This window comes from Rousettus aegyptiacus, unplaced genomic scaffold (assembly GCF_014176215.1).
Source record: "Rousettus aegyptiacus isolate mRouAeg1 unplaced genomic scaffold, mRouAeg1.p scaffold_m13_p_3, whole genome shotgun sequence".
NCBI lineage: Eukaryota > Metazoa > Chordata > Mammalia > Chiroptera > Pteropodidae > Rousettus > Rousettus aegyptiacus.
The window spans coordinates 89729266-89756594 of record NW_023416306.1 but is presented as its reverse complement, the minus strand read 5'-3'; the positions used below and the strand labels follow the sequence as shown (position 1 = coordinate 89756594).

The 27329-nt window shown below is 32.4% G+C and overlaps 1 protein-coding gene across 2 annotated transcripts in view; it reads left to right on the top strand.

Moving 5' to 3' along the window:
• Positions 1-27329, top strand: part of TOGARAM1 (TOG array regulator of axonemal microtubules 1) — a 68947-nt gene that overhangs the window by 38057 nt on the left and 3561 nt on the right. For both annotated transcript variants that reach the window (XM_016154633.2, XM_016154632.2), the window contains exons 8-20: positions 1777-1929; positions 5377-5475; positions 6688-6863; positions 7360-7513; positions 7683-7817; positions 8284-8437; positions 14201-14306; positions 14590-14825; positions 15235-15393; positions 18671-18797; positions 20010-20128; positions 24784-24973; positions 26719-26938. In XM_016154633.2, coding sequence (XP_016010119.2) covers positions 1777-1929; positions 5377-5475; positions 6688-6863; positions 7360-7513; positions 7683-7817; positions 8284-8437; positions 14201-14306; positions 14590-14825; positions 15235-15393; positions 18671-18797; positions 20010-20128; positions 24784-24973; positions 26719-26938 — 2028 coding nt within the window. The remainder of the gene's footprint in view (positions 1-1776; positions 1930-5376; positions 5476-6687; positions 6864-7359; positions 7514-7682; positions 7818-8283; positions 8438-14200; positions 14307-14589; positions 14826-15234; positions 15394-18670; positions 18798-20009; positions 20129-24783; positions 24974-26718; positions 26939-27329) is intronic.

Sequence of the window (27329 nt, the reverse complement as noted above, 5' to 3'; positions counted from 1 at the left end):
CAAGTCCATCACAATGAAGGTCCAGTTGCAGATACAGCCACTAAGAGGCATCTGCAGCTGCCAACTGCCACCGCTGCTGCTATGGCCTCTCTCCCACTTAGCCGCTCAAAACCGGGCAGCCTTACGTCTTTGCCCCCTCCTACCTTCTACCATTGCAGATTGATTAATTATTTCTCTCTCTATTTGTGGTGCTTCTGTTCATCTAGATTCTAGTTGACTTTTCTTGCTGTTTTATCTGTGTTTCTGACCCAACTTTGATGTCATCTATGCCATTTTTAGTTGTGTCTCTTGCAACACCATTTATTATAAAGACTGTACTTTTCCCATCGTATATTCTTGGTTCTTTTGTAGTAAATTAATTGACCATATATATGCATGGGTTTATTACTGGTCTCTGTTCTATTTCATTGTTCTATGTGTCTATTTTTATGCCAATACCACACTGTTTTGATTACTCTAGCTTTGTGATATAGTTTGAAATCAGGGAATGTGATGCTAAAGGTTTGTCAATTTTATTTAACTTTTTAAACAACCAGCTCTTAGTTTCAGTGATTAGTCTCATTTCCATTCAAACAGAAAACATTAAATAAAAAGCATTTTCACTCAAAGTGAATATCTTTATGAGGCTTACTTTGTGAATTATCAAAACTAAGAATTTAGAAAGATATCCATGTTACTTCTGGAAATTCTCAATCATTTTATCTCAGTTATTTTAAAAAATATTCTATGCGAACTGATTTAGTGCCCTTAACTCTGCAGTCCTCTCTAGCCCAGCTGCCACCAGCCATTTCTCATCTCATTATTCTGTTTTTTATTGAAATACCCACAATAATATTAAAAATAAATTACATGTTATTTATACTACTTAATGATTTACATAGGAGCTATATAAAAATGGATGGTGTCTCAAATATATATTGCCTAGGATTTTCCATTTAGTAGACATTTTGTGGTTTTCACAGCTGCAGAGTATTAGTATAGGGTGGTCAGTTTAAACACTCAAACATATAGATTAAATTTTTGGTATTAAAAGGATGCCTGTATTACTGTTTGATTTCTTTTATTTTTAATTATGAAAGTAATATTTGGGTACTTGGAGTATGCTAGACAAACTGTACTGAGCTCTTTACATATATTGTTTTCATTTCATCGTCATAACAGTTCTGGAAGAGGTTCTACTGTTATCCCCATTTTACAAATAAGGTTAAGTATCTTCCCTAGGTTCTGTCAGTAATTTAAGTAGCAGGCTATGATTTAAATCCAGGAAGCAAAATTCCAGATTTGAGCTCTTAGTTGCTATGTAGTTTACCGTCTCTCTAGCCAGACCAATATAGACCCATTACATGAGAATGGGAGAAAGAGAATTGAAGCATATACGTGTCTCTTAAGTCATAATTTAAAAATTCTAGATTAAAAATTTTTTTCTTTTTTGCTGTAAAGGTTAAATGTTATTTAAACATTAAATGCTTGTCGTCGTTTTAAAATATATATATTATCTTAAACATTGGATTTTGCATTTCACTGTAATTTTAAAGCCTGTTTTATAAAATGTAGTATAATTTATAATGAATATTTTTATCTGCTAGTAAAGTACACAGTATAACAAAACTTAAAATAAGATAAAACTTTTAAAATTACTTTAATATTATAATTTCTACTGTTTTGTTACAGACATTTTTAAAAGACTAGAAGATAGATTTATAGGGGAGATATGTACCTCTTTATAATATTACCTAAATCATTCAAATTAATATTTTTATGCATTTTATTTTATAGGGATTACAACATCCAATGTAAGCATAATTGGTCAACGTATGAACTATGGATTTGGAGGTGGTGATTTTGAAGATGATAGTCCACATGACATTTCACCTAGTGTTTTAAAAATACAAAATAAAGAGCAGCCAAGACATTTCAAGCATACAAAAGGTTAGTAAATTTCATGACAAGTTAATTTTTAAGATTGAATGACTTTAAATCAGAATCCTCTCTGAGCATACCAATAATAAAACAATAACTGAGGCTTCTCAGTTTTGAGATTTTTCTTCTTACCCTTCTGCTGATATGTTGTTGCTTAAATAATTTTGCCAAGTAGAACACACAGATTCATAATTTGGCGTATGGGCTTGCCAGTGCAGAAAAGTGACTGTCCAACAGGTTAAAAGTACAGAATCCCTACTGACCTCTGCCTCCTAGGGGACGGACACACACACACACACACACACACACACACACACACACACACTTTTTTTATAAGACATTTTACTACTAAACTGAGGTGGAGAAATCATATGAGTAAATGACTTCAAAATGCCTACTTAGGTTGTAACGATAGAGTAAAACTGGAAACAGGAATATAATTTCCCTGTGGTAGAACATGGGAAGGCTTCTTTGTTATCACTAGCTATCATTAACAATTTACATTCCTTTTTCTTTTTGGACTTAGCGGCAAGACACACATCTCTCTGCTCTGTTCATTTTTTCTGTTACAGCTGCTGTTTAAAAATTTCTCTTAGGTTGAAAAAGAAGTGATTTTTAAAGGGTCTAAATATTTATAAAGACTAATTAGAAGTCGCTTGTGTTTCAATGTTGTAATCATCTAGTAAGTGTAAGGAACTGTTATTTTTTGTGTATAGCAACAATGGTTGTAATAAGGTCAACTTCTGTTATTTTTGATCATCTTAAGCCATATATACAGGCAATCAGGCATTTTATGTAATGTATTTTTTTTGTGGAAATAACTCATTGGGTAAGAGTGAACTTTATTAGAAACCTATCTTGTTTCGTTTTGTGGGTTTTTAAAAATAAATTTCTTAAAATTCAATCCATAATATAATTCAATATCTATTCTTTGTGGAAGAGATCAGTTGTTCATTGTTTTTCTGAAAGAGAATGACAGGGTTTTTTCATATTTACCTATATATTTTATTTCTCATGGAAAGAAAATTAAGCACAAAATATACTTTTATTCCTAAAGGTAACTCATATCCTAACATATAATTTTTAAATTTTCTTTTTTAAATTGTTTTGAAATAATTGCTGAATAAATTAATTCACTGCTAGTCATATCCTTTTTTTTGGACAGCAAAATCATAAAAAAATATATCTTTTGACCAGAAACTAATTCTACTCTGGAAAATTCCTTCATGCTCAGGTTCCAACTCTAAACCAAACACATGGTAGATCTGTTTGGTCAACAAGAATAAACACGTTCAAAACCAAGCTTACCTTCCTTTGCAGACCTCTCCTTTTCCTTTCTTATTCATTATTATTAGTAGTATCAGCATTTTCCCAGTTATGGAAACTTAAAACTTGAGAGTTGTCTTCTCCTTACCCTCCAAGTTCAGTCATCTTGACCCGTCCTACCAGTTAGTTCTCAGTTTAATTTGGGCCTTCATTACCACTTCCTTGGATAATTACAAAGGCCTTTTGATAAGACATCTTGCTTCTTATTTTCATCCCTTTTTAATACTCTTCCAGAATTGTCTTTCTTATATATAGTCATCTTCTCTTGCATACTTGAAATCTTGAGTAGTTCCATTACCCATTCTGTAGCTTAATTTTTCAGATCCTTAATAATCTTGCCTTAAGTTGCTTGCATTACCTCTTACTATACCTTTTTTCATGCCCTGCGCTCTAGCATTCTTAATACTAGTAGTTTTCTTAATTGGGATGTATAATCTGCCTAGATTCCCTTTCTTAATCTTAGAGTGCAGATCATGTTCCCTTTTTGAATACTGGCTTAAAAGCTATTTCTTTAGAAAGCTTTTCCCACTTTTCTTGTTTAGAGTGGGACAAAATACTTAAAAGTAAAGGTACTATTAGTTTTATATCCCTGTTGTGTTATATAAAGGTGTTAAGTGCCACATGTTAAAGGAATGAAGTGATGATGAGCCAACCAAAACTAATAGTGTAGTCTTGGGCAAAAGCACTCAGAAACTGCATTCTCAAATAATCAGGTTAAAGTAAACACTGAGTACAGTGGTGAAGGGAATGAAAATACTTCCATAAGAAATCTTGGCATTGAGTTGATACATGAGTGGATTCATTTTGCAAGAAACCTCAGACATTTTTAGGATTAGATCTTAGAACCACCTCTTCTTTCCAATTCCTCTCCTCTCTGGCAGTTTTTATTTTCCAATATAGTAACAATCTAGAGCCCTAATTAGTGACTTGAGAAAGTGATTAATGATAGATGCTTACAATATTAGCACGCTAGATTCCATGAGTTAAATTTTCTCTTTATTTGACTGATTGGATGGAAGTAACAAAGAGATTATGTAAGAGTAGTTTATATGGGAAGGACCTTTTAAGCATATTTTTTCATTGTATTCTAGAATTGAGAATTGAGCAATATTTCTCTCAATATATCTTTGTTTAAAAGAAAATATAGTATAAAAAGTAAAAATGATATTAAAAATTATTAGTTATGTCAGCCTCTCTGATAAGTGAAGTTAAATTACTTAAAGATAACATGTTCTTTATATAGTTCCTCCTGAGAGTAAATGTTGAGTAAATTGTTCAATTTATTGAAATTTGCTTCTCTTTGTTCCAGAACATTTTTTGGGGCTATCTGATGTTTCTGTTAGTTGGTGTATACTGTCAGGATGCACATTAATTTTGATTATTCCAAACTATGCTTAAAGGAAAATATGAAAAATGATAACCTACATGGGTTTCTTTCTTTAATCTCTGCCATGTTCACACATAGACAAAACAAGTTATTAGCTTTAGCAAGTTAGCAAAATAATGTTTAATTTTTTTTAATTAAATTTAAAATCAGTAGTTAACTGATTTTCTTTCACAGGCCATAAATTAATTATATTTTGCTTTTCATTTTTTTCTGCCTTGTAACATTCATCTAACATAGATTTATTTACTGAAGACCTACTGTGTGCCAAGCAGTGGAAAAGAATGGTAATCAAAACTAGGCATAGTTTCTCTCTCCATAGAGCTTACAGTCTAGTGAGAAACAGAACAATTAAATAAATAATCATACATTGAGGTAAAAGTTAACCTAGAAAAGTACAGATTGCTGTGAGATTGACTTGATCTGTTTCCAGGATTTATAGGCTTTCCTTCATGGTTACCATTTTGTTACTTGACTATCATGCTGTGATTATTTTCTTGTATATCTTTCCCATTCTTAACTCTGGCGTGTGTAAACTTCTTAGTGGAAGGAAGATTTCTTTTCTCTTTAGTGTCTAGTACATTCTAGGTATTCTAATTATAAATATTTGTTGAATAATGAATGTGTGAATAAAAAAATTACAAATTCTTTGTTTAAAATTATTTTTTAGTTTTAAAAGACCATATTATGATATCTTAAAATAATATATAATAAGTTTTTTTAATGTGTTTTTTTTCCCCCTTTAGGATTTATAGGGTCATCATCAAATTTACAACAAATTTCCAGTTTTGACTTCGCATCCACGAATACCTTATCAGAAGACTCAGTAGTAGTTGTTGGAAAAGGTATTTCAAAGTTATTTAGCTTTTTAATTGTATGTGTTGTTCACACATAAGCAGCATATATCAATAGAGAATAGAGAAAAGTGTGATTCGGGTGTTGAATAAAACTTTATTTTTAAAAAGTTATTAAATTGGAAGACTTAGAAGTGAATACTTAACTTGATGTTTCATCCTCTAACAAAACTACAGTAAATTCATGTCACTAATTTTCAGAGAGAGAGATGTGCGTTATGTACATGACAGCACCAGTTTGGATACTTCTAAGACATTTTTACGATAGCTAAGACAGTTTTTACAAAGTTCAAATTCAAATGATTGTCCTTATATATCAGCTTAGTAATCATTATAAATTAATATAATTTTACTCCCATACAAAGTCTACACAAATCAAAATGAACACCTTTCATCTATTTTAGAGTGATTAGGGGACCCTTGAACAAGATATTTGCAAATATCCTTTAAAACTAGGTGTTTTGGTTGTTTTTTAGCTTATTGATGTGTAATTACCAAACTTATAAGATATTTAAAAGTGTAAAACATGATGATTTGATATTCATATACATGAAGAAAAGATTCCCTTATGAAGTTAACACATCCAAACTTCACTTTTTTAATTGAAAAACTAGAATATGATGATAATCATTGAGGGTGTACATCTTGTTTTTGGTAAATAGAATGAAACACCTGGAAAGCTTTCCTAATTTCTTTGCTTGACAGAGTCTCATTAAATTAATTTAAGGTCTTCCTCAAATTGGCTCCAAACTTCTGCCAAACTTATTTTCTATTCCTCTATTTGCCTTGTGCCGAACCAAACTAATTTATGGACTCTACATATATGCTTTATACTTGTTCAACTCTGCCTATAAGCATCCTCATCTCAGAGGATGTCCTCCTCTTCTTCCTGACTTGTTTCCAAATACATTGTGTCTTCTAATTCCAACTCAAATCCTTGCTCCTTGAAACTATTTTAAATAGTTTCACAGCTCACAGTAACCTTTCCTTCCTGTGAACTTAGCACTTAAATTATGTGGTTCTCATTCAATATCATCATCCTATTAGGGTATTTGCTTATATATTTTATGATTATTTAACATGTTTTTCTTATTAACTATATTTTTATTTCTCGAAAGCATCAACCGTGTCTTAAACTTTTTTTTTATCCAGAGTAACATCACATAAATCCTTAATGACATTTTGATTGTTGGTTGATTTTAGGTGTATTTGGAAGTCCAAATTCAGCACCAGCAACCTGCAACCAATCAATAATATCTTCTGTGGAAAATGGGGATAAATTTTCAGTTAAACAAAGTATTGAACCACCATCAGGAATTTATGGAAGAGCAGTCCAGCAAAGTATTTCATCATATCTTGATGTTGAAAATGAAAAAGATGTAAGGTTATTTGCTAATTATTAGGGTAAATTTAAGCCTATAATATGTCATTGTTTTGTGTATATTGGATTTGGAGTAATAAAAGTGTTTTGATCAAAAATTTTTAAATCATAATGTAATTGAAAATTCTAATGCTTAATCATTTAAATAATATTCTCCTTTTCCATCAAATATGTTCTTATTCTGGTATAAAGCATCTAGTGTATTTTACACCATACATGTTCTTTATATACATATATGCATGTATATGTACATATATAACAATTTTCCAGGATACACTCAAGGAGTAGCAGACTAATGTCCTCAGGCACAAATTTAGTTGGTTATTTGTACTATATAATTCTATTTTAGAATTCTTGAAATAAGAACTAAGAAATACATAGTTTATTTTGTACATAGACATTTAATGGCTCTTTACAATTGACTGAGATGAAGATAGTTATTTTAAATGTTAAACTCCCTAAATACTTTCAAGTATTTCAATTTTTTCATTCAGATCAAAGTTTCTATTTCAAAATCTACTTTTGATAAGATGAGACAAAAGAGAAAAGAGGAAAAGGACCTTTTTGACATTAAAGATTGTGAAAAGAAGGAACAGAATCCCTGGGAACGAATGAAACATACAGGAACTGAGAAAATGGCATCTGAAAGTAAGTGCATTTTAGTTTTTGGTGTGTTTTTTCAACTAGTAATATTCTAAAGGTAGTATACTATGTTGAACTGTAATGCTGAAATCTGCAAGACCCAGTAGCTTCTATTATAATAAATATTAATTATTTCTCATAAAAAAATAAGTTGATTCGTTGTTTTCTCTTCTAGCCTTAAATATTTTTGGAGATGAGGTGGGAATATCAAAAAATGAGGGTTCCTCTTTAGAAAACAATGTATTCAACCCTCCGTTGAAAGGAGGGGTCGGTTTAAAAAGGTCACCATCTTTAGTGCTTTCAGATTCAGGTAAGTCATTTGTTTAAATGTAAAGAGTAATGTCACAAATGCTTGTTAAACTGAAGAGACTACATATGGTTCAGATCAAAGTTGCTAAGAGAGTAAATCCTAAAAGTTCTCAACACAAGAAAAAAAATTGTAACTACGTATGGTAACAATGGTAGCTAGACTTACTGTGGTGATTATTTTGCAGTATCTAAAAATATTGAGTCATTATATTGTACACCTAAAATTAATATAATGTTATATGTTAGTTATACCTCAATTAAAAATAAAATAAAAATAAAACTAGTATTAAAAAAAGAGAAAACATTATTCTCAAAAGTAATAATTGTTGAGAGTATACCTGTTGTTGGACACTAAACTATTAGTACTAGTTTTTATAAGAAATATTCCTAGAATCTGTAATGAGAATGCCATTTCTATCTTTGTATCAAAGTTCCCTGATTTAATATTTTTTGTTTGTTCGTTTTAGGTGAAGCATCTCCTAGAGCCATTCCACAGTATAAAGAAAGGATGCCTTCTGTCACTCATAGTCCAGAAATAATGGATTCATCAGAACTACAGCCATTTTCCAAACCAGAAATAGCACTGACAGAAGCTCTGAAGCTTTTATCTGATGAGGATTGGTAAGATCACCATTCTTAACTTAAAACTAAGCTGAGTTCCAAAAGTTTACTGTAAATTTTTAATTAAAAACCTTGAAACATTTTCTATTAAAATGTCTTAGAAAATGATTATTTTAGTTCTTAGTTACAGTTTTTTTTTTAACTTATTAAGGTAGCTGGATTCTGGTTCTAATAGAATTGTATTACCAGTTATATTATAACTTATATATCACGAGGACGTAGTTTAGCTTTATTGTGGCTTACATAAACAGTCTGATATTAGAGTATAAATGTCATCATTTCTCCAAGTGTTTTTCTGGGAAATATATCCTATAACAATTCTGGAAACACTTATCAGTTCTTACAACAGCTGTAGCAGCCACCTAGCCAGCCCAGCCAATAACTCAAGGGAAACAAAAAGACAGTGGTTTACTTGCTTTAGCTGGAGCATCCACTGGCTTCCCTTGTCCCATTTCCTCCCCTCTTCCTTCAGCATCTCTCTCCATCCCCATCTTACACCTTATCATCAGTTTTGCTTCTTTATTAGATCATATTAATCAATTTAATATGTGCTATAGTATCTCTTATTTTTTAAAACCTGTCTAAATTGCATATCTTTTTCACATTTCTTTCCTCCCATTTTTGAGCAAAAATCCTTAAAAAGACTAACTCATTGTCTCTACTTTTTCACCTCATGTTCTTTTCTCAGCTTCTTTAATTGGCTTTCAACCCTCCTCATGGTGACCATCACTTCACTATAATTACAAAAGTGTCCATTTTGATAAATCTGCACTGGTCATTTATTTGTCCTCATCTTAGCCTTTTAGCAACATTTGACATAATTGACACTCCCTTCTTCTTGATATACTTTTTCAGTTATCCTTGGAAAAATCAGTGTCTCTTGATTTTTTTATGCTTTAGTACTTCGATTTCCTCTCTTCTGTTTTAGTTCAAAATCGAGAGGGTTCCAGAATTCAACCCACTGGTGTTCTCCATCTACATTCATTCCAGGCTGGTAATCTTTTTCTGTAAAGAACCAGATAATAAATATTTTAAACTTTTCAGTCCAAATGCTTCTGTCACACCTACTCATGTTCACTGCGTAGTGTAAAAGCAGCCTTAGACGATATGAAAACAAATGTGTATGGCTGTGTTCCAATAAACTTTACTTATAAAAACTTATTTAAACAATCTGATGGGGCCAGATTTGGTCTGTGAACCATAGTTTGCCAAGCCTTTTCTTAAATGGTTTTATTTAATTCCATAGTTGTAAGTTCCATGCATACTCTGATTTCTCATAAATATATATATCTGGATCCCAGGTACCTTCTTGAGCTCTCGACTTATGATCCAGCTGCCTCCTTGACATTTCCACTTGGATGCCAATAAATTTTTAATTCATTGTTAAATATAACATTGTCTAAAATAGAACTCTGGAACTTCCACTTCCTGCCAAGATGGATTAACAGGCTTTAGATTTACCTTCACATCTGAAAGAACTAAAGAAATCCTACAAAATATATGAAACAATGGTTTTCAAAGTATTATTCACCATGCAATGAAATGTAGTGATCTCTGAGAGATGGGAAGGAAGCAAGGTGAGCCCTAGAATTGCACTGGCTTCCTTCCTGCAGGTAGTTTCCTGGTTGCAGCTCAAGAAGGGGAAAACCATCTAGATATAAGCAGAGGTGGAGATGGGAGTTTGGGGAAGCCATGATCACTGGAGTTTGCAGGGCAGAATGCTAGAGAGGACAGAGCTCCTCAAAGAACTCCAGAAACCTTCAGAGGATTCTTCTCAAATATTTAGCTGAGTCCTGATTAGAGCATGCATGTGCGTAAATTACCTGAAACCAGGATAAGGGTCCCTCAAAGAACTTAGAAGGAACAATCTCTAGAGTATATACAAGGCCAGGATTATGTCCTATTCCCACTCGAAGAGTGGAAAGCTTCATAATTCACAGAGCTTTGGGTAAAACACTCAGAAGAGTTTTGCTTCATCTATAGAATAAATAAACCCTATACTAAAGACTGGATTGGCCCTGCCTAACAAAGCATCAAAGCAAGGCCTGAGAAAAGCAAGGTCAAACTTTTCAAATAACTTCATTCCAGAAGAGAGTTCAAAAATATTTATGGGAATACAGAAATATCTAAAGTAAAATTCACAATGCCTAGCATCCAATAAAATATTGCCAGGCATGCAACGAAGTAGGAAAATATGACCTATAATGAGAAGAAGAAAAATTAAACAATTGAAAGTAATTAAAAAATGATACAGATGATACAATTAGTAGATAAGGACATTATAACTATAGTTGTAATTCTAGTTCATGTGTTAAAAAGCTAGAGTAAGACATGAAAAGAGAATCAGCGAGCTGTAGGACAACTTGGAAAATCTCTTTTGGTATATGTAATGTAACGTGTTTGAGGGAGTGATATCCCATCATATTCACTCTCATGGGGAGGGTATTATACAGGTGTGTACACCAGGAGACAGGAATCGTGTGTGCCATTTTAGAATTTTGTATCATTTCAGGAATAAAGAGGGTCATTTTATAGCAATAAAGGATAACTCATCATGAGGACATAGCAATCGAGAACATTTATTTACCATATAACAGAGCTTCAAAATATATTAAGGAAAAACTGGTAGTCCTGCAAAGAGAAATAAACAAATTCACAATTATAGTTGAAACTTCAATAATCCTCTCTCATTAATTGATAGAACTAGTAAAAAGAAAATCAGTAAGGTTAGTGTTCAAGAAGACTTGAACACTGTTGATCAACCTGATCTAATTGACATTTATAGAACATTCCACCTAAAACAACAGAATTCACATTGTTTTCAGGTCCACAAGGGACATTGATCAAGAAAGACTATATTCTAGAACATAAAACAAGTAATTTAAAGGAATTCAGATTATACAAATTTTGTTCTCTGACTGCAGTGGAATTAAATTAGAAATTCTGAATTAAGAATGAAACATATAAACATTTGTAGGATGCAGCTACTTCAGAGGGGAATTTATAGCACTGTAACACTTATATTAGAAAACAAGAAAAGTTTTATGTCAATGACCTCAGCTTTCACCTTAAACTAGAAACAGAAGAGTAAATAAAGCCCAAAATAAGCAAAGAAAGAAAGTAATAAAGATCAAGTGGAAATCAATGAAATAGAAAATAGAATCAATGAAATTTTTTAAAAAACAATGAAAGCAAAAGTGTGTTCTTGGAAAAGATCAGTAAAATTGGTAAACCTCTATTCAGGTATATCAAAAGAGAGAAGAAACAAATTACCACATCAGAAGTGGAAGAAGGGACACCACTAATGAACATACTGCTATTAAACAAATAATGGATGGATGTGATAAATACCTTCAGGCCCATAAATTTGACAACTTAGTGAAATTGTCAAATTCCTTGAAATATACAAACTACCAAAACTCACCCCCCAAAAAAGAGATAATCTGTATAACACAATAGCTATTAAAGAAATTGAATTTGAATTTAAACTTTGCCACAAAGAAAACTCCAGGCTCAGATGGTTTCTCAGGTGAATTATACCAAACATTTAAGGAAGAAATAAATTCTACTCAGACTTCTCTAACATTGAGGAGTACTTCCCATCTCATTCTTTGAGGCCAGTATTACCCTGATATCAAAACAATACAAAGACAAGAAAACTACAGAATGATACCCAACATTCATTATATTTGATATCAATGTAGATACAAAAATCCTTAAAACAGAACTTTTAATTTTCCCTTCCTCTAATCGCAAATTTGCTTCTCCCTCAGTATTCACCATCTTAGTTAATAGCCCTGCCATGGACATTTAATTGTTCATATTAAATGAGTATTGACTTTTTCTCATTTTCTCACATTCTATCAGTTTCTCTATTCACAGAACATATCCTGAACCCAATTACTTATGCAGTCTCTGCTGTTGATCCTCTAAGCTACAATTAATTATCTCTCATCTGCCTGCAATAGTGTCATAACTAGTTTCCATGCTTCTATTATTGCCCATTTCATACAACAACCAGAGTATGCTGTTAAAATATGTATCAGACCATGTGATTCCCCCACGCAGAATCCTCTGGTGTCTCCCTCCCTAAAACACTAGAAAGAAAAAAAAACTTTAACTGCTTACAGTAGCTTACAGCGCCCTTCATTATCTATCTCTTGCCTCTTTCTGTAGCCTCACTCCCTACCATGCTCTGCCTTACATATCCACTGTAGTCACCTGGCTGTTTCCTGAACACCTAAGCTCATTTCTACCTTAATATCTTTGTATCTCATTCTTTGAACACGTTCCCAGTGGCTTGCTTTCTCACTTTATTCAGATATCTGTCAGATGTCACCTCCTCAGAAAAACCTTCTTTCATGACCCTAACTTAAAAGTGTTCTTTCCCCAGTCCTCTTATGCTGCTTATATTTTATCTTTTTCTCATTATAAGATCATTAGGACAGAGATTTTTATCTTTTTCATATGACTGTTTTGCATACATTTTGAAAAGCATCTGCATTCTGCTCTTGTTTGTTGTAGTGTTCTATAAATGTTAAGTAGATTAAGTTTGTAATAGTGGTTGACAGTGTTTTTTTAAGTTTTCTGTATTCTTACTGATTTCCTGTCTCTTCTCTCAGTTACTGGAAAAGGGCTTTTGAAATGTTCACCTATAATTGAGAATTTGTTAAGTTGATTTTTTTGTTGTTTGTTTCCTTTTCGTGTTTAGATTTTGTTCAGTCAGTTTCTGGCTTTCATATTTCTGACCTGAAGTCTTCTGCAATTATTCTTTGTTCTGTACATAATGTGCCTTTTTTCCTATGGCTACCTTTAAGAATATTCCCTTTACACTCTTTAGCAATCCGATTATGTTGTTTCAGATGTTGTGTTTTTTCTCTGGATATCCTGCTTGAGGTTTGTTCTCGGATCTAAGAGTTTATAGTTTTGAATAAATTTGGAAAATTTCAGCCACTATTTCCTAATTTCTTTTTTTTATCTCTCTCTCTTTTGACTACTTTTTATTTACTTTTATGTGTATAGAATAAGGTTGTTTCTACATCTAAACTGTAACTATAAACTGTTTCAGGCTTATCCAAAAAATGAAAATTTTGAACCAGATAGTTATTAAATACGTTTACTCTTACCACTTTGGAACCTCAGGTCTTTTCTCTGTTTTCCATAACTTATTCAGAGGATTTAAATACTTAAAAATTAATTACTATCAATATTACCAACTAAGGAAACTCATTTTAGCTCACATTTTCCAAACCCACAAAATGAACACCATCATGTTTGAAATATGATATCTAAATCCCCCTTGAACTTAGTTAGTATCCACCTACTCTTAATCTGGCTCATTACATTAGATAATGAAAAAGAAATACAAGTTACAGAACCACATATTGGTGGTTTTTTGTTCTTATATATTCACCGAAAAGGTACAGGTAGTTACTTCTAACATTTTTGTTTTATTGCTTCCCTCACCTTTTATATGCCATTCTTTCCCTATGTTCTCCTAGGGGAAAATTTTTCCTATTTACTTAAAAAGCATGAACTTAGTTTGTCAATAGTGGTTTTGGCTTCTAAAATATCTTTTGAATCATGAAGGAAAACTATTGGAGCAAATAAATCAACACATTTTTTATTTGATTTATACATGATAAGGGAAAATAGGCAAGGTCTCCTCAATGGCAATATTTCATACACACAAAAGAAAACATCCTGTTCCAATTGAACCCCATTTTAATTAGTGATTTTCTCATTTGTTTCTTTTTCCCATAGGGAGAAGAAAATTGAGGGACTGAATTTCATTAGATGCTTAGCTGCTTTTCATTCTGAAATATTGAACACAAAGTTGCATGAAACAAATTTTGCAGTAGTTCAAGAGGTAAACTTATTTTCAGCTGAGATAAGGATTGTTTGACTAACAGAGAATAAATATGCTACATTTATTTGACCTTTAAAAAAAACTATTAAATAATATGAGTAGGCTTGTATGTAAAGTAACTAGTGCCTTTGCAACATTTAAAAAAATTTTATTAAATGTTGATTTTTAGAACATAAGCTAATACATATTATAGTATGTTACTTTAATAGTAAATTTCTTTTCAAAGTCATTGCTGATTTTCTTTCAGAATATTAGCAAAACGTGCGTTTTGGATTTTTTTTAGGTGAAAAATTTACGCTCTGGAGTTTCTCGTGCTGCTGTGGTCTGTTTGAGTGATCTTTTCACTTATCTAAAAAAGAGCATGGATCAAGAACTAGATACTACAGTAAAAGTTCTGTTGCATAAGGCAGGAGAATCAAATACATTTATAAGAGAAGATGTTGACAAAGCATTGAGAGCTATGGTCAGTAATGTAACTCCCGCACGTGCAGTTGTTTCTCTTATTAATGGAGGACAAAGGTAATGTTCAGAATAATCTCGATATGTCCTTAAAATAAAAATGCAGCTGTTTATAATCTGGGGTGTAGGAAAAAAACAAGCAGATTTCAATATTATTTCAACTGAAAAACATTTATTAAATCTGCAGTAAAAACATATTAGATACTGAGCATACAAAGGATAATAATATTGTTATTCTAGTAATGTTACCTACTTCATAGATCTGGAACTAAATATATGTTAATGATTGAAGTTTTTGGTTTTTTTTTTTAACTTCTTGGGGGAGGGATAGCTAACTCAAATAATTTGTCATTTTTACTTTCAGGGGTGATGAAGGTTAGGAATAGTTCAGTTATTTAACTTTAAAAGTATGTCTTTGAGCAATTGTTCATACATCAACTTTGTTTTTATTGACCATGTTTTCTCATAGCCATTTACACACTGCGGTCAGAAGATGTACAGCCCAGCACTTATCAGATGTACTGGAATTTATGGAACCAGAGCGTATTTTATCTGGAACAAAAGATATGGCTGACCGTATATTACCAGCTGCTGCTAAGTTTACTCAGGACAGCTCACAAGAAACTAGGTGAATAGCTACTAATAATATTTGCTGAATCTCTTAGTATAGGGGCTCAAAAGAAAGAAAGAAAGGTTTAAAAAGAATGAACATTTTTCTAAATGGACAAGTGGGGTGCTGGGGGGGTGCTCTTATTTAGCCAATTTGTAAATGATCTTGAGGGAGTGCACAGTGAATTCTCCAAATTTACAGATGACACTACATACTTCTGGGTAGTGAGATGCCATGTCACAGGGATGAACTGCATGAAAACGGCACAAGACTGTATGAGTGGGCAGAAAAGTGGCAGAAGAACTTCATTGTGGGCAATTGTAAGGTAATGCATTTAGGGGAAAATGATATATTTTCCAAGCAGCCAGGTAAAATCAAGGCAATAGGTACACAAGAAAAAACAGCGAAATGGATAGTATACTATCTCTTGAAACATGACATGTCTGCAATTAGAAAATTCTATGAGTTTCTGACTGCTGTCTGTACTTGAAGAACATTTTTATGAAGATTAAGAACAGTCATAGAAAGAAGACAAAATAATTAAGATATGGTTGGTACAGTAGTGGTGATATTTTGGATACAGTCAGAAGCCTAGATTCAATTCCTAGCCCCAGTCCGTGTTTGCCATTGAACCTCTCTTTCCTTGTCTATAAAAGTAGGAAGGTTGGACTTGGTGATTGATAATGTCCCAAACCTAAAAATTTATGGCAGTTGTATATGAAGCTAGATTAAAAGGAGAGAGGGAGAATCCTGAGTTCATAGAGACTGAAGTAAAGAAGGATATCAGATTTTTACAGTTAAAGTAAAGATGTCCATTACTTTAGGTAATTTGAGTTAATCTTGTGAAATTCATTTATACTGAAAGCTCATATAGATGGTAAATGTATTCATTTTCTATTGCTGTGTAACAAATCACCACAAATATAGTGGCATAAGGCAACACAGATTTTTTTTAGCTTACCGTTCTTTAGGTTAAAAGTCTGCATGGGAGTGACTCCATAGTGTAGTGGTTAGCATGTCTGCCTTACACACTGAAGGGCCTGGGTTTGTGCCCCAGGCCATAATCTGGGTGCAACAGGCCCCGAGTACGCCAGGGGTACCAGACCCTGGGGGACACCAGGCCCCAGGTGTACTCTGCGAGCGTGTGGGAGGAGACACCCCACCTTCAGAGATCCAGTTCTTAAGGGGAAGACAGCAACAACCATAGGTCAGGGGTGAAAGGGGTGGGGAATTAAAGGATGGGTGGGGGGAGAACTGTCTACATAGCTCAACTAGCTTCTATTTAGGGTCTCACAAGGTGTAAATCAAGATGATAACAGTACTGGACCATTATCTAGAGACTCTATAGAAAAATCTGCTTTTGTACACATCCAGGTTGTTGGCCAAATTTAGTTGTTCCTTATGGTTATAAGAGAGATCCCTGTTTCCTTGCTCCTAAGGCCACCTGAATTTCTTGTCAGGCAGGCCCCTCCAACTTCAAGCTAGCCAATAGCATTTTAAGTCTCTTCATGCTTAGAATCTCTCTGACTTCCTCTTCTGCTACCAGCCACAGAAAAGCTCTCTGCTTGTAAGGGTTCATGTGATTATTAGATTAGATCTAGATAACCTCTCTATCTTAAAGTCCTCTGTACCATATAACATAACATAATAATCCTGGAAGAGCGGGTCACCTTTGGGGAACCATTTTAGAAGTTCTGAATACGACAGTAATGTTCCAAACAATTTAATAGAATTGGATCATAATAGACTAGTTATGAACAAAGAGATTCATAAGGGTTGTTTTGTGTCTTAACCATTCTTTAATGGCATAATAATTCTTATAATCCATTTGTCACTTCTTAGATTCTTATTTGAAGTTTTAAAATTATAGTTACAACTTTCCAGTTTTAATATTTCTTACATTTTTTGTGTCCTATTGCTTGCTTACTTTTTGGTTTTAGCCATTCTCGTATCATTAGGGCCTCTGGTAGACCTATAGTCCTTAACATTCTGGTCTAAAAGTTAAAGTTCCCTTTGAAACTATAACTGATAAGGAGCTACCTATCTGGGTGTAAACATTATTCTGATTGCGGGGAGAGAAAAATTAATTTTTATTCTCCAATATTATCTCCCTTTCTGTAATTTATTATATATGAGAGTCTGGTTGATACAGATGATTCTGAGATTATCCTCTATGCCTCCCTCTCAAAAGCCTTGCCTTCTCTGGTTTTTCTAGTTAGACATATAGACATATAGACATACACATACACACATACATACAGACACACACATATACATATTTATAGAATAAGTTATAGCAAAAGGATAATTGTAATTATTTTAGGTTCAAGACTCCTTGAAGAGTAATAATATGGTATTGTTATTAGATACTATAAGTAAGATCCCTCTATACAAAAATGTCTTCGGTGTACACTTTCATGTTATCTGAGGTTCTACCATTAGAATGATAGCTTGGCTTAAAGCAGTGGTTCCTAACCTTTTTGGCACCAGGGACCAGTGCTCCTATGAGAATCTAATGCTTGATAATCTGAGATGTAGCTGAGGCTGTAAAGTTAGCACTAGGGAGCGGCTATAAATACAGATGAAGTTTCACTCGCTAGCCCACCGCTAAGCCCCTGCTCCTGCTATGCAGCCAAGTTCCTAACAGTTCACAGCCCAAAAGTTAGGGACCCTTGGCTTAAGATATTATCCTAAAGGAATTATTTTAAAATTCATATAATATAAAAAACCTAGTTTGGAGAGTATTAACACATTCATTAATATACCATCCACAATTTATCAAGAAACTTTGAGTATATTTAGATAGCAGAGAATATGTATTTGAACAATTGGAACTCAGGTAAGTTGTGGCGAAAACAAAAGAGATAGAGGGTCAGAAATAGAGAACCTAGGGAAGGTTGACTCAGGCCAAAACATCTGGCAAGCAGATGAACAGCAAAAGGTCACTAGTCAAGGAGCCCATAACTAAGTTAAGACTTCTCCTAACTCACGTTTCTGCCACTTGCCAGCCTTGATATGGACCTTAGGATACCTGAAAAAAGGAATCAAGGCTTTTGGCTCTTCATCTGATACACAGCTAAAAGATTCAAAACTATAGTACTTTTTAAAGATGTGCAACAGGAGAATCTATACTCTCAAGTCCAGTTAGTGTAACTACATTTCAGTGATTTCAAATAGAGATAGTAATCTTGATGTTGATAGGTTTTTTTCTGTTGAAAAACCAAGGTAAGGGCAGGCAGAAACTGAGCTTGTTAAGATATGTGAAATCACTTACATATTTCTCAAATATCTATAGGTACTATGGTCGAAAGATGCTTTTCCTCATGATGTGTCATCCTAACTTTGATAAAATGCTTGAAAAGTATGTCCCATCTAAAGATTTGCCCTATATTAAGGAATCCGTTAAAAGCATACAGCAAAAGGTATGTGGAGAAGTTTATTTTATAAACAACTTTCAAAGCAAAATTAATTTGTCTAGGAAAGTAAAGGATAGAAATAATTACTTCTATAATTATTTCTATTAACTATTTAGAATATATCTGTAGTAGCATTTCATCAACTATAGTACTAAGTAGACATTCATAGTGTCAGTAAATGTTTATTGAACAGGAGATATTTGGTAGAACATAATGTGGCTTATTGGAATAGACTTGGGTTTGAATCACAACTCTGAGAATTAGTGACTGCTTATAATTTTAGGCACATCATTTCTTTAACCAGAATTTTATTTTTATAAAGTGAGGATGGTGATGCTTATCATGCTGGGTGTCTGCTTTATTTACCTTGTATTTTCTGTTAGAGCTCCCGCCACACTGCAGAGCATTGACTGATAGGAGCTCCTTGAGAGAAGCCCCATGTCTTAACTTATTCTGATAGATAATGATGTAGAAATGTCTGTGAAATTAATGACTGAGGGAATACTAAGTGAAATAAAACGTAAAATTGTCTTGTAAAAAAGTATTTCATTTACATATTATTTTTGCAAAAATATATTTAATAATATAAAATTTTTCTATGGTAATTTATGTTATTCCTCTAATAATCTTGGGCAAAGGATTAATTTATGAAAGGATATTTCAAATATGTATGCTAATATACATTTTAGAGCATTTTTTCTGGCTACTGATGTTAAAGATTTCAGCTTAATTCATACAGAACTTATTAAAATAACCATGCAAAAAAATTATCTTACTCAAATGAGGCAGATTGCATTTGTGAGTCATTTCAGATACAAGTATCATAAAAAAAAGTTTTAAATAGTTCTTACCAAAATGTTTATTCTCACATTGGTGTTCCATAGGAATTCATTATTGTATAGTGTGTTTATGTTTTCTATATAGGTTTTAAGCTTTAATAAGAGTGGTTATAAAATATAGCATATTAATTTTTATAATTTTAAACACTTTTACCAAGCCAATATCATTTCCTATTAGTTGGTTACATATTCTTTTAATTTACTTCTAATTACAAGGTATTTTATATACCTGATACCCTTTAAAGCATAAACATAGATTATTAAAATGCTTTCAATCATAAAAAAGATCAATAATAATTTCTATGAAAATTACATTTTACAAGTTATTCACTTGTTTTAAGACTTTTCTTCCATTGCTTTTCTTTTTATTTATTTATAGGGCTTGGGAGATTTACCACTAGATACTCCTTCAGCAAAAGGAAGACGATCTCATACTGGCAGTGTTGGAAACACAAGATCATCATCTGCTTCAAGAGATGTTTTTAATTCAGCCGAAAGGTAGCATCATTCGATAGCCCACATCATTAGAGAAATTACTCCCCAGTGATTGTAGTTTCATTTGGATGTTTCCATGAGCTATCCCTAGGGTATTTGTCAAAATTTAATGGAGTTTTAAAAGTTGTTAAGGATTTAAAAAGTGTGAGATAATTAGATGCAGTAAGGCAATTATATACTCACAACAACTTGCTTCTACATGCATTAAACATTAATAAAGTTTTAGCATTGCCGAACCTGTCAGGATTAGGCACGTGTTGGACAAATCTGAGTAATTTTTTAAAAATTTATAGCCTTTACTTTTTCCCCTTGATTATAAAAACAATACATAATTATGGTTAAAGAAAAAAAAAAAACTTTAGAAACTACAAACATTAAAAGAAGATTTAACTACTTACCTACAATACTACCAACCAGTTAAAAAAAAACACTCTTAAAAATTTTATAAATGTAATTGTATATGCAGTTGTCTCACCTGTTTAAACTAACAACATTTAATATATTGAGTATATAATTTTAAAAATCTTTCAAAAATATCTCGTATATTTTTAAGTATGTGTTAAACATTATTTTCAAACTGAGTAGATATATAGGTATGTTTTATATTTGCATATCTTTGAAATATTTTATAAAACTAAAGCAATACATTAAATAAAGGATGAAAATTCATGTTACAAAATATGCTTTGAGGACCTTGCTATTCAAAGTACTGTGCCCGGAATAGCCACAGTAGTATAACCTAGGAGTTTATTAGAAACGAAAAATCTTGTTCTCCCTTCAGGCCTACTAAATCAAAGCCTGCCATTTTTTCACGTTAAGATATAATCACATAAGATCCTGGACCAGATATTTTGGTCAAAAATCTTTTCACATCCAACCAAAAATGCTTTTTAAATACTTATTGAGAGTATATACTGTATTCTAGGTCCTTTCCAAACACTTTTCTTAATCAGTTAATTATTTTGTAGATTTCTCTCAATTTAGATTTATCTGATATTAGTTTGTCAAGATTTTGCAGTTTTGACAAGAATACCGCAAAAATGATGTGCCTCAGTACACCATTTCATGAAGTAGATGATATTATGTCTTATTACTGATAATGTTAACCTTGGTCACTAGGTTGAGGTGGTTTCTCCTGGGTTTCTTCACTATGAAATTATTATTTTTCCCTTTCTAAATAATAGGTATCTTGGCGTACTTTGAGATATTTTATTTCTGACCATACATTTACCCATTAATTTTAGCAATCATTGATCTTGCCTGCAGCAATTGTGGGTTCTTTAACCTAATGGTGGTCTTTTTCTCTTATTCCTTCTATATTTATTAGTTGGCTTGTTCTGTAAAGAAAAACTGCCACTTTTCCTTTACATATTTATTTAAATGTTTATATTATTGTGGATTACCAGATTATTACTTTATTCTGTGGATTATAATTCAATACTATTGTTATTCATCTCTTCAAATTGTTCCAGTCTTAGGAATTCATATGATGGGGGATTTTTTATGAATGACTTCTTAGACTTGGCATTATGTTTTTAAGGTTCATCCAGGTTTATAGCATGTCTCAATACCTTGTTCTTTTTTATGGCTTGATAACATTTCATTGCATATATAGGTGCAAAATATAGGTGTACTATATTTTGTTTATTCATCAGTTGATAGATATTTGGGTTTTGTAGTGTACATGTTTTCAGTTCTCTTGGGTATATTTGAGTGGAATTGCTGATTCACATGATACCTCTGTGTGTAGCCTTTTAAAGAAATGCTGGATTTGTTTTCCAGAATAGCACCATTTTATAATCCTTCCAGCAATAAATAGTACTCCAGTTTCTTTACATCCTCATCAATGCTTGTTGTTATTGAAGTGGGTATAAACTTTTATCTAAGTTGACTGTCTTTGACCAGACTTTAGACAGGGTTCTCTGAGGTCTCCTTTGTGCTTGATCTCCTCCTTGGGCCCTGTTCTTAGCCTACCTAAGCCAGTCTTAGCAAAGAATCCTAATAAGTCATTCCCATCCCTTGTTATCTAGACTTCTCATCTTCCACCTTTGATGTGTAAGTATCTGGGCTGCCTTTAGCAAAAATCTTACTAGGCAAGTTTAGCAAGAAACCCTTTACCATTGATGTCTCCTCTTAGTAATTCCCATCCACTGATCTCTCTACTATGCATGTTGACTATAAATCCCCATTTGTCTCTGCCATATTCAGAGTTAAAGTCACTTTCTCTCCCCTGTTGCAATAGTCATGACCCCTATTGCAATAGTCTTACCATTTTATAAGTGTCAGAATAATTTTTAACATATTATGGTTTTGACTTACAGTTTCTCGTGTGTCTTTTAAAAAAAAGTTTTTTATAGGCAGTGTATAGTTGTCTTGCTTTTGTGTTCGATCTTAACAATCTCTGCCTTTTAATTGGGGTATTTGACCATTTATATTTGATGTTTATTATTCATATGGTTGGGTTTAAGCTATTGATATTATTTTTTAATCAATTCTATATATTTTATGTTTTTTCCTCTTTTCCTGCCCCCTTTCAAATAGATTGATGTGTGTGTGTGTGTTTCTTTTTGTATTTCATTTATTTCCTCAATGTTCTTTTTTTTTAGTGGTTGATCTAGGACTTCATAATATACATGCTTTATAGTATGCATCTTTCTTTATCTTCTCATAGTCTACTTTCAAATAATATTAAACCAGTTTAGGTATAATGTAAAAAACATACAACAGTATGTTTTTCAGCCATAAAAAGAAGGAAATTCTGCCATTTGGCACAGCATGGATGGACCTTGAAGACAGTATACTTCTTCCTTTGAATTTCAATGCCTTTTATTTCTTTTTCTTGCGTAATTGCTCCAGCTAGAACTTTCAGTAGTATGTTGAATAAAAGTGATGAGAATAGGCATCCTTGTCATTTCCTGGTATTAGAGGAAAATCTTTCAACTTTTTATTGTTGATTGCAAAATTAGCTATGGGCTTGTCATATATGGCCTTTAATATGTTGAGGTATGTTTCATCTATATCCAGTTTGTTGAATGTTTTGATCAGAAGTGCATATTGGTTTTTATCAAATGCTTTTCTGTATGTATTGAGGTGATGATATGATTTTTTTATCCTTAATTTTTGTTAATATGGTATGTCATATTGATTGATTTGTGGATGTTGAATCATCCTTGGGTCTCTGAAATAAATCCCTCTTGGTCATTGGATATGATTCTTTTAACATATTGAATTTAGTTTGCTGATATTTTGTCGAGAATGTTTGCAGCTATGTTCTATTATCATTCTTAATGTCTTCTCGTTTTTTATAAAATTTTGTAATGTTAATATACCTAGTGAATTCCTCCATGTTACATTATCTTTTTCTTCTAAGGTATATTAAATGTTATTTTACTATCAAATCCATCCTATTTTGAACAAAAAAGCCATCTTTAAAGATGTTTTAATAATTAGATGGCTTCTTGAGGTGTTCTGTTTTACCCTTTTCATATTCACCTTTTATGTATCATATAGTCCTCAGTTTAAATATAAATTTAATTCTTTATTTTCTCATTGTAGAATTAATTAGAATCGAATTAATCATTTCACAAATTAACCTCAAATTAATTTATTTAAACAAATTAAAAGTAATGAATAGATACATCTAGGATCTATATTTTCTGATCACCATCCTGTGATTTTTATTATGATTCTGAGTCATTCATTAAATCACTGCTCTTTTTTTTTTTTAAATCACTGCTACTGTGTAACTTTTGTGCTGATTTTTGCACTGTTCCTCAGTGAAATGGTGGTAACTGGCAATTGTTACCGTTCTCTTTAAGACCTGTCAATTCACAGGACTCTTTAGTTTCAAAGGGGTTATCATCCGCCACATTGAGTCACCTTTTTATAAGAATGGAAAACATTGTATTGCTAATACTAAGTCATGGAAATAATAAATCTTTCTGGTCTCAAATTTCTAATTTTCTCTTGAATGTTCACATGGATCTTTAATAAAAAAGAGTTAACAAAGGCCTGAGACTGCAATCCTTAGAAAGGCCTGCTGACAAGATCAGCCCTGGACTGGTGTCTGGAAACTAGGATTTCAAGAGGATTCCCACCATTCCCTAAATGACAAGCATAGATTACTGTGCCTAAATTATTTAGGCAAACAATATAGTTTATGCTGAAGTTCTGCTTTCCTTCTGGGAAGCCGGAATTTTGGTATGTCTTAGGCAGAGGACCAACTGCCAATAAAAACCCTGACGCTAACCAATAAGCCTCATTGGTAGACAGCATTTCACATGTGTTGTCACAGTTTATTGTTAGAGGAATTAAGTTCGTACTGTGTGACCCTTGGAAGCTTGCATCTAGTTTCCTCTAGACTTTGTTTTGACCCATGCATCTTCTCCCTTTGCTAATTTTACTTTGTATCCTTCTGCTGTAATAAACCTTAGCTGAAAGTAAAACTGCATGCTGAACCCTCTGAGTCCTCCTAGCAAATCGCCAAACCCAAGGGTGATCTTATAAGATCCCAAAGCATGTTATGGCTATGGGTTAGGTTAGATCATTTTATGAATCTTTAAAAAGTGAATATGTAATTAAAATTATTTATTATGTTTGTGTTTTTAATAGGAAATTAATAATGAAATTAAATTTACTTTTTTTTTTTTTTACTTTAGAGAGGTAACAGAAATTCGTGAAGTCACCAGAAAATCAGTTCCTCGTAATTCCTTAGAAAGTGCTGAGTACATTAAAGTCATAACAGGTTTATTAAATGCAAAAGACTTTCGTGATCGTATTAATGGGATTAAGCAGCTTTTATCTGATACTGAAAACAATCAAGAGCTTGTTGTTGGAAACCTTGTGAAGGTAAGCACATGTCAAAATTAATTTTAATTTTCAATCTATGGTTAATAAAGTATATTAATGTAAAAAGTCGTCCTAAATCTTAACACTTTATATATGTTATATTCTTTTAAAGTATAAAATAAGCTTAGTGAAAAAAATAGATTGCTTAGGTTTTGCTATTTTAAAAACATTTTTGAACAATTCAAAGTAATTAGAAAAAATAAGAAAATAGCTGCTTATTTGTATGAACCTCCCACTAGATGGTAACTCCTTAAAAGCTCTTACAACCTGGCATTCAGTAAAAAAAAAAAACTTGGCATTCAGTAAATATATGTCGAGTAAATCAATAACTATTTTTAAAACCAGATCATTTAAGAAACTTGGTATTACTATAGAGTAGATATTAAAGTCATTCATATATAGATTAGGCATCTAAATATACTAATTTATATACCTACCTTTAGGGGAAAACAAGAAGCAATAAAAAGGCAGTAATAAATGTTAGTGGTATTAGAGCATAGATTATTTATATTTCATCAGAGTTCAGTTAATTCAAATTAATATTAGTCACTTATTAAATTCCATTTGAAATTTGTATTACATGCATTAAACTTGGCAAACATACTGTAATTACTCTTTTATTTCCAGTGATGATGTTTCTTAATATTCAGAAGAAAAGTACCACATTATCATATCATGGGAACTAGAAACTTACATTTTCTGGTATTTGTTGAGTAAAAATAAACTCTAGGGAAGACTATTCTTAACATGAAAAAAATTACATATATATAATTTTATTGGAAATCTATGTATATTATATATATATATGAGTTATTAATAGTCTCACCTTCATAGAATAGCTCTTGCCTCACCTGACATTATTTAAGAATTGCTTAACATTTGTTATATATTTTGTTTATGAAAGTTAAGAATTCTGAAGAGCAAGGAATAATTGTTAATCAGGTTAAGAGATAATAATAAAAATTTAACTCTGAAATTGCATCTAAAATGTTCAAAGGAGCAGGTAGTTCCATAGTGTAGTCTAGTGTAGTGGTTAGCGGTCTGCTTTACACCCAGAAGGTCCTGGGTTCGCACCTCAGGTGGAGCCACGGACCATACCCTGGGCATGCCAGGTCCTTCAAGTGGTGGGGCGGGGGGCACCAGAGGCACCAGGCCCGGTGCATCCCACGAGCATGTGGGAAGAGACGCTCTGCCTTGAGAGATCCAGTTGTTAAAGGGAAACTGCAACATCATAGGTCAGGGGTTGAAGGGGGGCAAAGGGGGCAAGGGGAGCAAGGGGGGCAACGGGGGATTAAAGAGGGGAAAAAATAAAATGTTCAGAAAAACCTAAACTGAAATCCATGCATTAAAACTCATATGTCTACCTCTGCTACAAATAGATAAATATAGAAACTTTTAAGTTCTTAGAGTTAACTTAGCTAAACCTGCACCTTCCAGAAAACAGCATTTTTATCGCATTTACTGTGTTAGTCATCTTCTTCACAAGCCACATCTCTCAATTTTAAGTTATTAAGATGTCTTTTAGATGATTTTTGAAGCCTTCTCTTTTTGCTGTAAGAAAATTTGACACATATTTATCATTCAAATTTTTATAAAGTTCCTGTTTTGGAAATTCAGCTTCAATAAGATGGGTGTGTGTATAAAAACTATACTAAAGGAGAAATACTTTGCAATGTCAAAGGGAATTTACATATAATAGGTATAAACAGTATTTCACTTTAAATAATTTACCACTTTACTTTCAGATTTTTGATGCTTTCAAATCTCGACTTCATGATTCTAATAGTAAAGTAAATCTGGTGGCTTTAGAAACAATGCACAAAATGATTCCTTTGCTAAGAGACAACTTATCTCCTATAATCAACATGCTAATTCCAGCAATAGTAGATAACAATCTGAATTCCAAGAATCCAGGCATCTACACTGCTGCCACAAATGTTGTTCAGGCACTGAGTCAGCATGTAGGTAAGAAACCTTATCTGGCACTCTAATTTTTTTGACTTTACTTTTGTACTTCCTAATTCTACATATTTTTTATACTGCTGAAATCCTAGCTATTTAATTTTTTTTCATTTAATGTCATAATCTTTTTCATTTATTTAGCATTTTTAATTACTTTTAGTAATTAAATATTATCCCATCAAGTTGACTTTCTCTTCCCTTATCTCAGTTCATTTTGCCTGCCTCAACCCCACATCTTAGGCAAAATGAACTCAAAATGGACCATAGATTAAATGAAAAACTTAACTGTAAAACTTAGAAGATACCATAGAAGAAAATCCTCAGGATCTTAGAGCTTGGTGAAGAGTCATGAGTTGTTAGCATGACACTAAAAGCATGATCCATAAAAGTTGAT